The sequence below is a fragment of the Bombus terrestris genome, chromosome 14 (genome assembly GCF_910591885.1).
Source record: "Bombus terrestris chromosome 14, iyBomTerr1.2, whole genome shotgun sequence".
NCBI classification, from domain to species: Eukaryota; Metazoa; Arthropoda; class Insecta; order Hymenoptera; family Apidae; genus Bombus; species Bombus terrestris.
In genome coordinates, this window is record NC_063282.1 from 4,435,821 (window position 1) to 4,450,728 (window position 14,908).

The 14,908-nt window shown below is 41.3% G+C and overlaps 1 protein-coding gene across 2 annotated transcripts; it reads right to left on the reverse strand.

Moving 5' to 3' along the window:
- Positions 1–24: 24 nt before the first annotated feature.
- Positions 25–14,887, reverse strand: LOC100651853 (polyamine-transporting ATPase 13A3). 2 transcript variants are annotated; one of them, XM_012316130.3, is made up of 11 exons: positions 14,560–14,887; positions 6,488–6,572; positions 6,187–6,414; positions 5,978–6,114; positions 5,712–5,868; positions 5,424–5,628; positions 5,015–5,353; positions 3,779–4,730; positions 3,193–3,700; positions 2,839–3,020; positions 25–2,764 (listed from the first exon to the last, which is right to left on the reverse strand). In XM_012316130.3, exons 1-11 carry the CDS (start codon positions 14,564–14,566, stop codon positions 1,326–1,328), a joined length of 4,239 nt encoding a protein of 1,412 aa, XP_012171520.1. In that variant the 5' UTR covers positions 14,567–14,887; the 3' UTR covers positions 25–1,325. The 2 variants fall into 2 exon arrangements, with proteins under 2 accessions (XP_012171520.1, XP_003400575.1); XM_003400527.4 differs by lacking the exon at positions 14,560–14,887 and adding an exon at positions 6,816–9,411.
- Between the last annotated feature and the right edge of the window lie 21 nt (positions 14,888–14,908).

The window sequence follows — 14,908 nt, forward strand, 5'->3', positions numbered from 1 at the left end:
CGGATGGGACGAAAAAACAAGGCCTTTACATTAAAAACATACTTTGTTATTCGACAACCGCTATAATTCAACGCAAGCTTAGCGTTGCAAATAATAGAATAACGCGCTTAAGTATGTATTTTTCATTGCGTATATAAGTACACATTTATCTCGTTATTCGGTTTAACAGTAAGTATGTGTGACAACGAGCATCGAATTTCTGCATTTGCAGATCGCAGGACGTCGGTTCTCGAAATTCTATTAAATAAGATTATCATCGGATAAACTACGGTATAGTTACAAATTTCCCATCTTCACACCAACAAAAAAGTACACTAACTTCCCGCTTTCACGACGAAATTTCATTATTTTTATACAAACAACCTTTTGTTCTACTAACGTCGATAACGCGTCGAACGTCGTCTCAGGTTATCCGATATTTTCAATAACAACTGCCTGATTATTATAGCGAAAAAAGGAAAAAAGGTCGTCGTGAAAACGGGAATATGATCAATTCCCTATAGTTTCCTAGTTTAGAAAATTCATTAGCATTCGCAACCATCTATACATCTTGTCACACAAAGCGCGTGATCCATGTATTATATTATCTTTAATTTATTTTTTAAGTATATCTTTGAAACCGCAGTGAAAAAAGACGGCGTCTAAACGCAAAAGAGATCCCCAAAAAAAAAAAAAAAAAAAAGAAGAAAAAGAACATATCTAACTATCTATTTCATTCGGCCTGCGTCAAGATGATTGTTCTTCGAGACCATTGCTCCCTGACGACAGAGTAAGTTAAAATTCATCATCTAAGTTAAATAAACTAATGATAATACTTTCTCTTCGAGTCTAGTATGCTCGAATACTAATAGAGGAGGAGGACGAAGAAAGATCAGGTCAAAAGGGACCCCTTCAGTTGATCTACCGTACGATGCTCGTGGGATGCATCGTTGGTTACCAAGCTGTCGTGAATGCCGCGGCATTCTAAATGCACTCTTGTGAACGATATTTAGATTAGAGATCGTGTCGGAAATTTTCCATATCGTTTCTTCCAGTTGAATGCTGGTGATTCGAAACTTTCCTGATCGTCTCTGAATTAAACGTTCCTGAGTGATTCCGTATAGCAGCTGAAAACAGTCTTGTATTGCAATTGTCATGGGACAACAAATGCACTGGCAGATAAAGTGGAGATACTTCGTGACAATCTGGTCTATGAAATCGGGCAGGTACGTCGAATAGCAAACGGTAGATCGTTCTTCAAACTTGAAACGATTACCGTTCGTTGTTCGAAGTACCGTTCTTTGGTCACTACCAATTCAAATCCCACGAGGATAAATCGCTCTCTTCTACGACGGTAAAATATCGAGTTCAAGGACACTTTGTGTACTGGGAGACAAACCATATTCGCTTTTGTGCATCAAGGTGCTCTTCAAATCTCTCAATTTCTGCGGTTGAAGAGCCATAGCGGTGTTCCTAGGCAGGGTTGCGATTGGATTTGTGCTGTGGCTCTTAAAACTGGCTTTTTCGTACCGATTGATCCCTTTCTCCGATTCCGAATTGTATCTTCTCTTCGCTGTTAGCTCTTCTATGTTCGGTTGTTTCAGCACGGAATCTCTGTCCTCGAAGCAAGGAACCGTTTGCATGGATACGGTGTTTCTGCGATCGTTGAACAAGGACTTGGGATTTAGAGTGACTTCTCTGGCAGAGCCAAAGTGCTTGAAATTCTCACAGATCGGACTGTTCATGAAGCTCGTGTCCACAGGATGGCAGGACTCGGGAACGCGTTTCTCGATCTTGATCTCGGTGACGTTTTGACGAATCAGAATGTCGGGAGCAGCTTCTGGTAACGGTTCTTGGGAGATCGGTGGCCATTTTAAATCGCGTGCCATGTCACGGTCAATCGCGAGGAACTTTCGTCTAGATTTGTCTATGTTATGCCAACGATAGCGTAATTTTCTAAAAACGAGGTAGTCAACAAAGAAGTACTCCATTAGCAACGAGATCACGAAGTTGACGATACCGTAGCCGACCAAGATGAAGCGGAAGCCAACGTTCTCTGGAAGAATCAGCTCGAACCAGTCTCTCAGCCACTCAAAGGGAAAGGTTGCGAGGTAAACGGAGAAGAGGCTGAGACAAATGAACGAGGTGAGCAGACCGTAATTCGTGAACAGCGACTTTCTATATGGATGACCCTTAGAGAACGTAACAGCCAGAATGATATACTGCATGGAACTGATTATGAAAACCGTGTAATTTTCGGTACAACTCACATCGTCCTTGTTCTCAGCAGCTTTCTCCGTGGCATTGAACGGTTTGAACCAATCCATTTGTTGAAGATGCCATAGACTAACGGACTGAAATAGAGCCACAATCAAAATTTGCGTCACTAAGCTAAGAATGGGAGTGATGCTAATGAGACTGTTCAGAGGAGCTGTTTTCACTAATGGACCACCGTAAGCCTCGGTACGACCAAAGAAGAAAGCGAAGATCGAGATAATAAAGAGATCTATGTAGAGGAACTCGATGTCTGTCAAATTCGACTCGAAACTGTACAGCAGCATCACGGAGATGAATTGAGTGAGCGAGTAACTCGCCATATACTTGAAAATTCCGAAGGAAGTGACCAAAGCTGCGCGACCTTCTCGAATCACGGTCAATACACAAGAAATGTTAGTCTCGCGGCTGGTAAACGGCGATGCTACTGAAGATTCAGTGTCAGAGAGAGATATTCCGGTGTGGGCAGCTTTCAAAGCTCCACAGTCGTTTGCCCCATCACCTACCATAGCTGAAAATAATATTTAAAATTAACATTTCAATCAAGATAATATAAATTGTTTGAAGAAGAATTCAGTTACGTACCAACATAGTATCCCAAAGATTGCAATTCTTGAACGAGTTGTTGCTTCTGATCTGGCGACATCCTCGCAAAGATTGCTCCACGAGTGACAAGTTTGGGAATCAGTTCTGGGTAATATTGTTTGACTAGTGCCCACGTTTTACCCGTGAGTGAAAACACGTATTTGTTTTTTGAGTGGTGTAAGCTGAAACAATGATATGCAAAAGTGAGGGATTAGATGTTAACACGTTCGCTATCGGAGTAATTTAAATTTAATCCTAAACTATGATATAAACAAATGTATAAGTCTCGCACTAATTTACTGTAGTAGTAAATGTGAATGACATTCGTAATGACGTATAGCTGAATGAACTTACTCGCCGGCTAAATAATTGACATCGTTATCGAACTGATTGTTCCCAAAGGAGCCACTCTCCACTGTTTCCAAGCTAGCTACACTATTCAAATCAGTCATTTCGCTGAGATCCCCGTGTCCCATAGATGGCTGACTGCTGCTCTTCGTGAAATAGATTTGTGGTTTCATCTGGTTCTGCTGAGTGGCAGAAACTGCAATGACGGGTGTACCTGGCTTCACGATGTCACAGTCTCTGGCAACGGACAGTGCAGTCAGCATATTGTCGCCAGTCACCATGACAGTCTTTATACAGGCAGTGTTTAATGCACTAATCACAGGCGTGGTTTCTGGTTTCAATCTGTTTTCCATAATGACGAATGCTAAGAACGTCAAATCGGACTCTGCAGACTCGCGACTCAATCGCTGGACCTTGGCGTAAGGAAGACGATTCAAAGATTTGTGTGCGAGGCCGATCACACGGTAGCCTTCCGAAGTATAGTCTTGTAACACAGCGCCAAAATCTGCTGGGACTATAAAAACAATACGATTAGTCATAACTTGAAGAGAGTTTAAAACACAAAATTTAAAAGATGTGTTGCAATATTTACTGGATTCTGCTCTGGAGAGGCTGAGAATCATTTCTGGGCTGCCTTTGCAATAGAGGTCGTAATGATTAGCTCCCAACGTCCTGGTAATCACGCTCATCCTTTGGAGACTAGATGTGAACGGAAATTGACGAACGATTCCAATTTCTAAACCTTGTTCCCCCAATTCTGTCGTAGAACCAGTCAACGTGGTATCAAGGTTGTTTAAAGAGATGTTATCGATCACGTCAGAAGACATAGAATTTTGTCGGCTGATCGAGATTCTTATTTCGTTGGGTAGCTTCTTCAATAAATTGGAGCCTTTTGGTGGTCGCACTATTGTAGGGAAAAGCATCGAGAACTTTGACGTATCGGATACATCGGGCTCTTCCAAGCTCCAACCCGTAGACTCAAACATTTTTAGGTCGAGTGGATCTCCGACAAGTTGATTTTCTATTATAGTGATTCCGTGGCAAGTCACCATTCCGATGAGAAGATCGTTTAGGGGCAAGGATGCGATATCTTTGATAGGCGGCTGGAATTTCTTATCGATGGTATTCACTACGCCCCACATGTCGAGACCATCTTCAGTCAGCGTCCCAGTTTTGTCAAAACAGATACAGTCAATTGATCCTGACACATTGATTGTTCTTGGACTCGTACAGTAAATCTTGTTTTTCTCAAGTCTGCGTTGTGCCACCATTCGACCAACTGTCATAGCCGCTGGTAGAGCTGGCGGTACTACGATGGTAACCAGATCTAACGCTTCAAGAGCGATGTGATGGTTTGGGACACCTCTCATAGCCTTTGTCACAATGGTGTAAATCACTCCAATACTAGCTATACCAGCCAATAATATGACGAACTTGTAAGAATCTTGTTCAAACTTGAAATCGACTGGTGGAGGATACATAATGGATCTGACCAGTCCACCTTTGCTGGTGTTGAACCCAGTTCTCACGACAACAGCTAAAACCTGCAAGAAAAATAAATTATGTGATCAATAATCATTGATCATTTTTCTAAAGTCCCTATACAACAATTAGACTGCAGATTTTTCTAAATTTATAGGAAATTTAAAAAGGCAAAAATGCATAGAATGCATATAATATGCAAGAATAGATAAAATATTTAAAGAAACAAATCTCTGTTCAGGTCTCATCTTTTTCAGTTCTGCCCTTCAAAATATGAATTTGCATAGATATGTCTAGTAATAACGAACTTGGAAAATTAATCAGAAATTCTAATATTTCGAGTTACCTTCTCCGAACCGTAGTATCTCGTTTGAATAACTCGAGTACCACAGAACAGCGTGTGTCTTGCATGTTCCTTAATGTCGTATATCATTTCATTGGACGAAGGAATAGGTGTTTTTGTGACAGGAACCGACTCTCCGGTCAACATAGATTCATTCAGAATGCAATTCCCAGTCAGAAGCACTGCGTCACAAGGCATTAAACAGCCATGAGATGGAATAACCAAAATATCACCAGGTACCAATTTTTCAGCAGGCACGGTCGCTGTTTGCCCGGTCGCGCGGTCTCTCATCACCGTTGCCACGTCGGAAGAATATACAGTGGAACGTAAGTTGTGTTGGTTCTGTAAAAGGGTCCTTGGTTATTAATATAATTCAGAGATTGATGCAACAAGCGGCCGAAAAGTTGCATACCCGACGAGTCTGGAAGACTGCCATAATTATGCCGACGCTGGACATGGCCAAGATAACCATGGCGTAATAATAATAGTTGTCGGCAATCCAGAGACAAAAACTAAACAGTTGGAAGACGTAGAATGGATTAAGGACCTCGAGACAAAGCAGCGTTAGAATACTCTTTACTCGAATCACGATTTCATTGTTTCCGTAAACGCAACGTCTGTAAAGAAAACAGAAGATATTTTTTAGATAGTGTCGCAAAGTAGATTTATTGTGTTTATGGGAATTTTTGTGGATATTTGCCTCATATGCTGTTCAAGCGAATTTAATCCTTGCATTTGATGCAATGTGGAAGTTAGGACACCAACGTCTAAACCACGAAGTTTTAGGAACTCGGATCTCTCGGGGTCCCAAACGTAAGTTAATTTCTTGCAGTGGAACAGGGTGATCGACGGAACCTCTGTATACAAATATAAATTGATTAATTTTTTATATGAAGAAGAAATATTTTTTAAAAGGCTTTTCTTACCGTAAAAAGAAAATATTTCTTTTAATTGTTGAATACTTACGTTTAAATTGTCCACCGGCTAAATGCAGTGAGAGTGATGGAGGATATTCTTCCTTTACTTCCTTGACGGTTATCACGCTGCCGTTCTCCATCCATGGTTCGTTATCCATCAATGATTTTCCATCGAAAGGTTTACCGCTTGAAAAATATGTAAAATATTAGCTTGAAATTAATAAAAAGAATGTCGTTCATAAAATAAGGAATGCTTACAGTATATCTTGAGCGGCCAAAGTCTGCAATTTCTTTACGTAATAACTCGTGTGTTTTCCTTGGAACTTTTCTACCAGCAAAACAGTGTCTGCGGTTTCTAATTGACATTTGGAATGAGTTGCTAGCAACATAAGATGCGGTATCCAGTGAAAGACCAATCTAAGAAGCCCTCCAGTAATGATAATCAAGAACCAAGTAACAGCGGTCAAAAGATTATTTCTCTTGTATCTAGAAGAAATAGGAAAAAGCGTTGCATAACATCGTGACACTTTCAACACGCGATATGTATGTATGTACCTACCCATAAATTTCCATTTGATCTTCTTCACCAGGGTTGATGTAATCGATACCATTCTTTAGGTGGAGAATTCCATTGCCCCTGGTTCCTGAAATAACACAATGGCCAAATAATTAGATCGATATAATTGACGACAGGCAATAAAATTTCATAGAAATAACCGCGTGAAATAAATTGCTTCGTAACAATGTGAAATGCTCGTAATCATCAATTAAACGGACTATCAATGGTACGTTATTTATGGACGGCGATTTCATTCGGTAGGATCGTCAAGGACGATTCGATAGAATCGCTGCCAAATAATTTGATTAAGTAGGCGGTGATCTCTTACCCTCCAAAAGTTCCGTTTTCTGCTCGCGCTGTTGATCAGCGGTGGTATTAGTACCGCGTGTTCCAAACACGCTGTACGCGTTTCTGGCGAAGCTCAAGTTCAATTTATTCGGAGTAGGCGGCATGATGATCGCAGAAAAAGGAGCGGATCTTAAGCGCGAATACTATATATGTATATGTAATATCTAAATATATATATAATATTTATATATATATATCTGTTTCTCCTCTCTCTCTTTTTAAATTTGGTACAATTGTTCGTGGTCTCACGGGAGATCACTCAGCGAGGATACTGCTTGCGGTATCACGACAGGGGGTTTTCCTTTCGACGTTTCTTGTCCTTCTTCCTAATTTGAATCCTTAATCGTTTCACAACTACATTTTACCACTACTCTTATCACCTACGATTTATTGTCTATGGGTCAACCGCGGACCCGTTTGTTGTTGTTGTTGTTTTATTCAACAACGGTATAAACGAAGAGAAGAAAAAACAAGAACAACGACACAAAGTTCGTCAACTGGCTTCAGAGGGAGATCGACGAGAATAAAATACTCGCAACAAGAGAGAAAAATGGGATTCTAGCCGAAACCAATTGAACGGTTCAGATGTGGCTCCCCTAGGAATAATGCAAGACGAGGAGATCGCTCTTTTAGGCAATAACCCCGTCTGCTACCGACACCGATTACCCGCCATTTTCGGGTCCGTCTTCAATGTTCTCGACGTAAATCTCAACAGAGTGTTCTCTTGCATTTGGCTGACATCGACAGGGACCAAGATGCGTCAGGATATAGCGGTATCCTGTCGAATGGATCGAGGTTCGAAGATCTTCCTTCCACGAGAGTTCAAGTGGCAGTGGCTAGTTGTTTGAGTGGCAGGACAACGATGACGTTGACGATGAAACAGTAGCTGATGCTATCGCTTCGGACCTGCCCCCGAGTTCCTGGATTCGTGTCAGTCGCCAGGATCAGTAAGCTTTCGCCAGCCAATTCGTGGCGTTGTCACTGCTCGTTCACCTTCGCTCATACCGCGTTGTACGCACGCCTGTCTTGAATCTCTGTCGACCAATCTCGGATGAAGCAGCTGAGGCTCTTCGAAATCCCAGCAGTCCACCAGAGATCTCTTCGTCTTGCCCTTGTCTCTCGCGGCCGATCCAATGTTACCTCGACCTTTTGTTCCGCAGCCAACTTCTATCGCCTCTCTTGCATTCTCGTGCCTCCCTTTTGCTGCCTCAACGTGCGATCTCAAATACATTACGGGTTATAAGAGTATTTTGGATGCCGTCGGGTGTGTCGATCGGCAGGGAAACTTCGTGGATCCTCTTCGATCAATAGAGATCTGTCTTATCGATTAGACGATCGGGTCGATAAATGATGTATCGATCGTACGACTAACGATATTGTTCCACGATCTTCACAATCACTAAGTAAATCGATTTACAAAGCGATTCTCGATTTTCTAAGGATTTAAGTACACGAGTGTTCGATTGAAAAGTACAATTGATCACAGGGAGAAAATGTTTAGATTGAGAGTAAATGTCGATTCTAACAGATCCACAAAAGAAAAGAAAAATTATTATTCGCGATCGAGAGTACTTCGCTCTTTTATATAATGTTCGCTTCACGGTTTCGTGAATTTCGAACACCTATATATAGAATTGATTACGTCAACGTCCAAGTTCTCTTGTCGAAGGTGATCACACGTCTCCCACGAGCTCCTTCAATGATTAACACTTTTATTTTTTCACGCGCGAAAACCGATGCACTCGTTTTTAGCACTGCTCCTCACTCGTAATTATCACTCGTGATCCGGCTGTTCAAACCTGACTAATCGCCCTCGCGGCTCAAACGTACTTGAATTCTTGCTCTTTCTCACGGTTATGGCCTTTGCTTTTCTGTTCGTCGGATGATTCTTTCAGATGATCCGTTTAAACGATTCACCCTCTTCGGGACTTCTAAGTACAGAGAACACGGTGCAATAGTTTGTACCTAGTATCTTACTCATGCTGATGATTTCAATTCGTTCGTACGCGTCGATGATCAGCTCCGCCCTGTTAGGCCTCCGTAAATTAGGAAACAGAAAAGAAAAAATCTCTCTCCTCCAGGAAGTCACTTTGCACACGGTCGTTTCACTTGCGTTTCATGCATCTGTGGCCGTTTTCGGGTTTCTCGCTCGCGACACTCACTGCGTCTGCCTCTGTCGACATGCACCGTGTCGGTTTATAAGCGCTCACGTTCGAGGAAAAACGACACCTTTCCTTCTCGCATGCCTGTTAATTTTTTTCCTTGAAAAGCACACGATCCGTTGGAACTCTTTCAAACCGCCTCGTGCAATGTGCTCACAATGGATCTAAGATGGCGACTAGCCAGTCGTTCCTTTATAGCTGTACACCGAAACGCTTTCTTTCTCTTCCTTCCACGACCGCCTTTGTCCAATGATTCTCGCTCGGCGACAACGATTCGTTCGACGAGTTTCGTGTTAGACCGGTTCGTACGATCACTTTGAAACACTGACAAGTACGAAACAGCTGGTACAAAGCGTTCGCCCCAATTACAACGAGATTCCAGACGCAAGTGTATTAAGGGAATCGTTTGGCATTAGCAGAAGACCTGCGCTCTTGCCTGCTTCGATCCCGGTTCAGGGGCGTACTCTTCGCCGCCTTTTCAGGTACGCCACGTGTCTCGTTTCGTTACTCGACTCCGAAACGCCGATTCGATTACGCTCTGTCAACGTTTTATGAAATGCTGAATCTCAACTACATCGACGAATTCGCAAACGTTCGCTAATCCACATGTGAATATTTACACGGCACGACGTATCAACAATTTCTCACGATTAAATTGAAGTGTCGAGAACTTTCTTTAATTCTATAAGTTACGATGCATTGAGGGCGCCAGTTGTTTGGTTCGATTAAAATAGAAAAGTCTTTCCAATTGCACGATTGAATGAAAATCTCCGTTTGGAGTAACTTTATCAAAATCTGAACTTATTCTTCGACAGCTATCATGGTATAAATTCAACTTGTTATTTTGTGATTATCGACGTTCTCAAGGGCTAATTGGCGAGCTTTGTGGCACCAGGTTTAGTGATGCCGTACCTGAGATATCCCCACCATTTGGTTTTGCCTCGACCTACGACGACGTTGCCGTTCGTGAGTCATTTGTTCTCACTAAATCGCCTTCCGTGGCATGAGTACGGCCCTGTTAATTGCATGGGACTTAAAATGCATGCGCCTGTTTTCATGGCGATTCCTCTTCCACTACCCTCTAAATGATTATTGAAGGAGCGCACCTGTTTAGGTGTTATAGCGGCGAAACCCAGGCAAATCGAACGGTTTACCCGCTCCAGCCGTCTCTCTTTCTCTCTCTCTCTCTCTCGCTCTTTCTTTCTCTCTTTCTCTCTTCGATTCTTCATTGGAGTATTGAACGAGCCCGAAAGCCTCGTGGTCGATACTCTGTTCGAGTTAACTTTCTGCTTTACTATGGCCAGCACGTGCCAAGCGTCTGAAACGTTCACACCTAACTCTCGTGCGGCTGGTGGGGTATTTCTTTGCCGTACCCTCTTTTAGATAACTCCGAGTTTAACCTTTCAAGGCACATTCAGCGCGTTAGCGATTATTGGAGCTTCAACAGAAGTTTCTTTTATCCGATAAAACAGAGTCCGAAGAGAACAGGGTCAAGTCTAAAATAAGATTACTAGATTTCAAAAATATATAGCGTGTTATTTAAGGAATAACATTTCAGTGTTTTGATGATATAAGTAATGGAGATACGTATATCGTTGAGCTTGTTACGTTTCATTCGTTTGAATGAAAACAGATGCTAATAATATGATACTACGCATTGACTACAGGTCAGATCGTCGTTACATGCAATCATCAATGACTGAGATGTCGTTAAAGACCATAGAGAGAAAGAAAAGGGGGGAGAAAGAGAAAGAGAGAAAGAGAATATAAATATGTGACTATTCGGTCTGAAGATATCTGAATTAAATATCCTAACAATGAGGAAAGACACCTGAAGTTGTTTTGTAACTCATCGTTGCGACGGTTTTTCCTGGAATTGTTAGCTCCGTCTTATTCGAATTTCTTTTATCGTACAGGACGTATCGTACATATCGTATTTGCGTACAGGAATCATTGAATGTCGTAATTACACCAAGCGATAACGAAACTTATGTAAGGTGTATATTGTAAACTGTGTGAATGGTGACATGCGATTTTCCGGTACTGCAGATGCGATGCTTTGTACTCGTATAATTTCGCGCCGTTAGCTTTTCTTGACGAGGGAATCGCACGATTTCCGGTTAATCGATACGTGTTTCTAGTTTATCTCGTTTATCGTAGTTTCGATTATTCGATCACGTTCCACGTGTACACTTGGCGATTTTATTGATCAAATAAAGCGGTGTATAGCTACCTATGTTACAAATTAGTCTATCCGGTAATCGGTCACGTTTCATCTGCAAACGTCTGAAATTTGATACACAGTATGATAAAGGTTAGATAACATTTATTGTTAGAGTAATCGTGGCTTATCGATAACAGGCTTCTACTTTCCGATGTTTAGATGCGAGGAAGATCGTTCATATTAATTCAATGAGCACATTCGATTCGCTACGTCGTTATGTAAGATCAGTAGGTTTTCGTGAACGTCTGTAAATATCGATAGTCTTAAACTGGCAGCTTTTGTGGAGACATGAAAGTGGACGTTATCTTTTGCTTGTTCAGTGTCACACAACTGGTGCTTTAATAAGCGTAACTTGAGCGATAGGTCGAGGCTACTGACAGAAATTAAAATCAAAGATATTACGTTTCTTCCTTTGTAATCTATCGAAATCTTGAAAGTTCCTTATTTGATGTTGTTTTTTCTACGAAAATTATCTTATCAGACATTATTGAGGCGTTTATCGAACCAATTATTTTTTCCATCGTTCAAACGAGGAAATTCTATTTATATCAATTGGATCATCGAGATGACACACGCTGAATCGAGGACATGTTATCGCAGAGAGACAGTTTCTTGTTTCTTATCCAGTTCTTGTCATTGATAAAGCTCGAGATCTCGACGATAAATCGTCACGTGCATTCTTTTCTCTGCTCCGATTCCCGAATTTAAATACGCGTCACGGAAGGCAGACGTGTGTCGACCTCCGTGCTATTTTCGAACGAGTCGTGTCGTCGACCGATTCGATGAAAATCGTCTCATATTCTACTTACTTGCTCGTCTTTTCGACTTGCTCCCTACATTTAGAAGCATGCGCGGTGAACGTCATGGCCGTTTGAACTTTTCGCGTCTATAATAATCCAGTGACTCGACCCTGATTTTGTTGTCGACTGAAATTTCGACGGAGTCATCCGCGTTTCCGACGCGCGAATTATTAACTGAGTTATTTACAACGCGTGATCTGTCCGGAAACACGCATTTCTCGTGGAACATCATCTTCAAGAATGTGCAATTGACAATTATAGTTTTGCCTCGAGCTTCTCACGCACACAGATTCTCGCTAACAGTCGTTTGAAGAAATACTGACGAGTACATCTGCTCATATGGAAAATTATTTATTACCATTTCTGCATCTAAGTATTTTCGTACTTTAGAAATCAACAATACAATCGTAACGTAACGAGATTTCAGAATGGAGCGAGATAAAGTTGCTTTTTGCTCGTATCTGTTTCACAAAATCGGCTTGTATTTCTTTTTAATGATAGACACGAAGGAAAAATACTTGATTTGTGAATGATGTCTGATTGCAGCGCTTAACCTTCGGGGTTATCACGAAGCGGAGCTTCATGTGGTCTATACATCTGTAAAATTGAACGAGAGAGCCTGATCAACACGGAAATACAGTCGATTTCGTGGATAAATGCGAGAATATGTCTCTGTGTGAATTGTTTTCGTGATTGATAAGGAAAATAATCTCCAAAGTATGAAATTGATATTTGCAATTACCTGATTCTATTTAGATATTTTCCGATAAGGAACCTGCTATTTAGATCAGATTAACCCAAACACGCTTTGTCGTTTTGATAAACCGATATTCTGAAATGGAGTTGCACGTGCGTAGGCAGCTACGTGTTATCGCAGAAATTTATTGCACGTCATAATTGTTCTCCCATAAGGAAATCTTGCTTAATTTCAACGTGGTTTCACAAAACCGTTTCTTTACAATAGATACAGGTGGTGCGCGTCAGACGAGAAATAGTATAGATACATAATACGAAACACTGATAATTTGATCAATAGAGTTGATGAACTGATACCACTGATAAATTGACTCGAATGTAACAGCAAAATTTCTCATCAAAGAGGTAAGAACTTTTGTATGATTGAAAGCAAAATACAGGAATCGGGAAATTGTTCGATGCAAGTTTAGCGTCAAAGAATTTAGAATTCTAACTGTACTTTAGTCGCCAATTGATAAGGCTCGTTTCTTTCGCGTTGCCATATTACGTTAAGGCTTTTTAGTAGATCAATTTTTTAAAATCATTATGTTAGAACGCATAGGCTGAGGACGCGGCATCGCGACAGCCCGATAACTTCGTTCGTTAAATGTGTCACCTCTTAATTGACGAATCGTTTTGAATGGACGGGGTCATTTGTGAGAACATTAGAGTAGCTTGTGTCTGATACTTATATATATACGTACTTCGAATTCGAAACGTTTCTAGCCACGTGCGATACGCTTCGGTGAAAATAGACTCAAGGAGAAATTATAGTAATTGATGCTCGTCATTTTCCTTTCCTTTTTACTATCTCTTTCGAAACTAACCCTCGAGCAGAAGTTACCATGATTTATCGACCACGGAATCTCCTTCGAGCGATAATCGGCAGCTATTACAAAATATTTCTTCTAATTACTCTTTTCCTAAATTTCGTGAATCGATATCGGCTGATATATTGATATCGGCTTTACTTGGATAAAATAAAAGGACATTTAAAGTACAACGAAATTAATTAATTGATCATGGGTAATGTCGATAATGATCTTAATCGCGATATTGACAAAATTCTTCTTGATAATCATCGCCTTTAAAATAGATCGGTTGCAACGATAGAACTATGGTTATTAGGTATTTCGACACTATGTTATTTTTATAAACCCAATGTCCAATCCAATTCGTCACAAAACGAATTATCTATCGCATTTACTGTCGCTACACTTGTAAATCATAATTTCCATATGAGATTCGAAAACTGTACCTATGCATGCAGTTTTTGCCAGGCAGGCTGATCTCGATCAAAGTTTCGGATCTTCTCGATTTTATATCGGTATAGATTCAACATATTACAAACGTCGATCGAGCATTGCCTTAACATTGAGCAACCGGAGACCGGTCGAGGACTGACGCAGAGGAAAGTTTCGCTGTTACTTTTATACGTAGAACCGGCTATACATAAACAGAACGTTCGTATGTGTTAATATAACCAGCACGACACATTAATCACTCAGCTTGGTAAACGTGTAGCCACCGTGATTCCAATTTTATCCAGATTTCAGTTTTCTTGGATTTGTGACGCTTGAAAATTTTAACAACAGCTCTTACACTTAAACCATTCAAAGCCAGTATTTCTACGTGTTTCTTAAAACTCGACATTTCTTAAAGCTCGACATTTAAGGACCTTCAAATTCTTAAGACCCCATAAATCTTCCTAAATCTACAATTTCTAGTTTGTCAAGGACTGTACAAACTGTTCACCCAAGACCATCACCAAGCAACGTATTCGTTGAAATAACAAAAGCCTACCGTTCATGGCGCTTATCCTCAGCTCGGAGGAGGCTGGTTCGAAATTGATGTTCTCCACTTTTGTATCGTGACGACGACGTTGGTGATGGTGGTTGGACAGGTGGGCATTTAGAAGTAATCGAACACCAAGGGAACGCCGGGCATCGCGTGTCACCGGGAGCTGTGATCGTCGTTTTTGTTTCCCGAGAGATCAGCAACGAGGCAACATAATTTCGGTGGCACGCGCAGCTGCGCCGTCAAGAGAAACGCTACGCGACCGCGCAGAAAAGCAGCAGGGACGCGCAACGGAGCGCCGAGCAACACTGTCGTTGCGTCGCTCCTCTCGCGAGTTCTTCGCCCCGTTACCGAG

Excerpts from the sequence above, each read along its gene's own strand:
- LOC100651853 (XM_003400527.4), bottom strand. The coding sequence starts at position 6,939 with ATGCCGCCTACTCCGAATAAATTGAACTTGAGCTTCGCCAGAAACGCG. Across the intron at positions 3,701-3,778 it reads CCTCTCCAGAGCAGAATCCA|TCCCAGCAGATTTTGGCGCT; the intron begins GTAAATATTGCA and ends TTGTTTTTATAG. Across the intron at positions 3,021-3,192 it reads GTCAATTATTTAGCCGGCGA|CTTACACCACTCAAAAAACA; the intron begins GTAAGTTCATTC and ends TCATTGTTTCAG.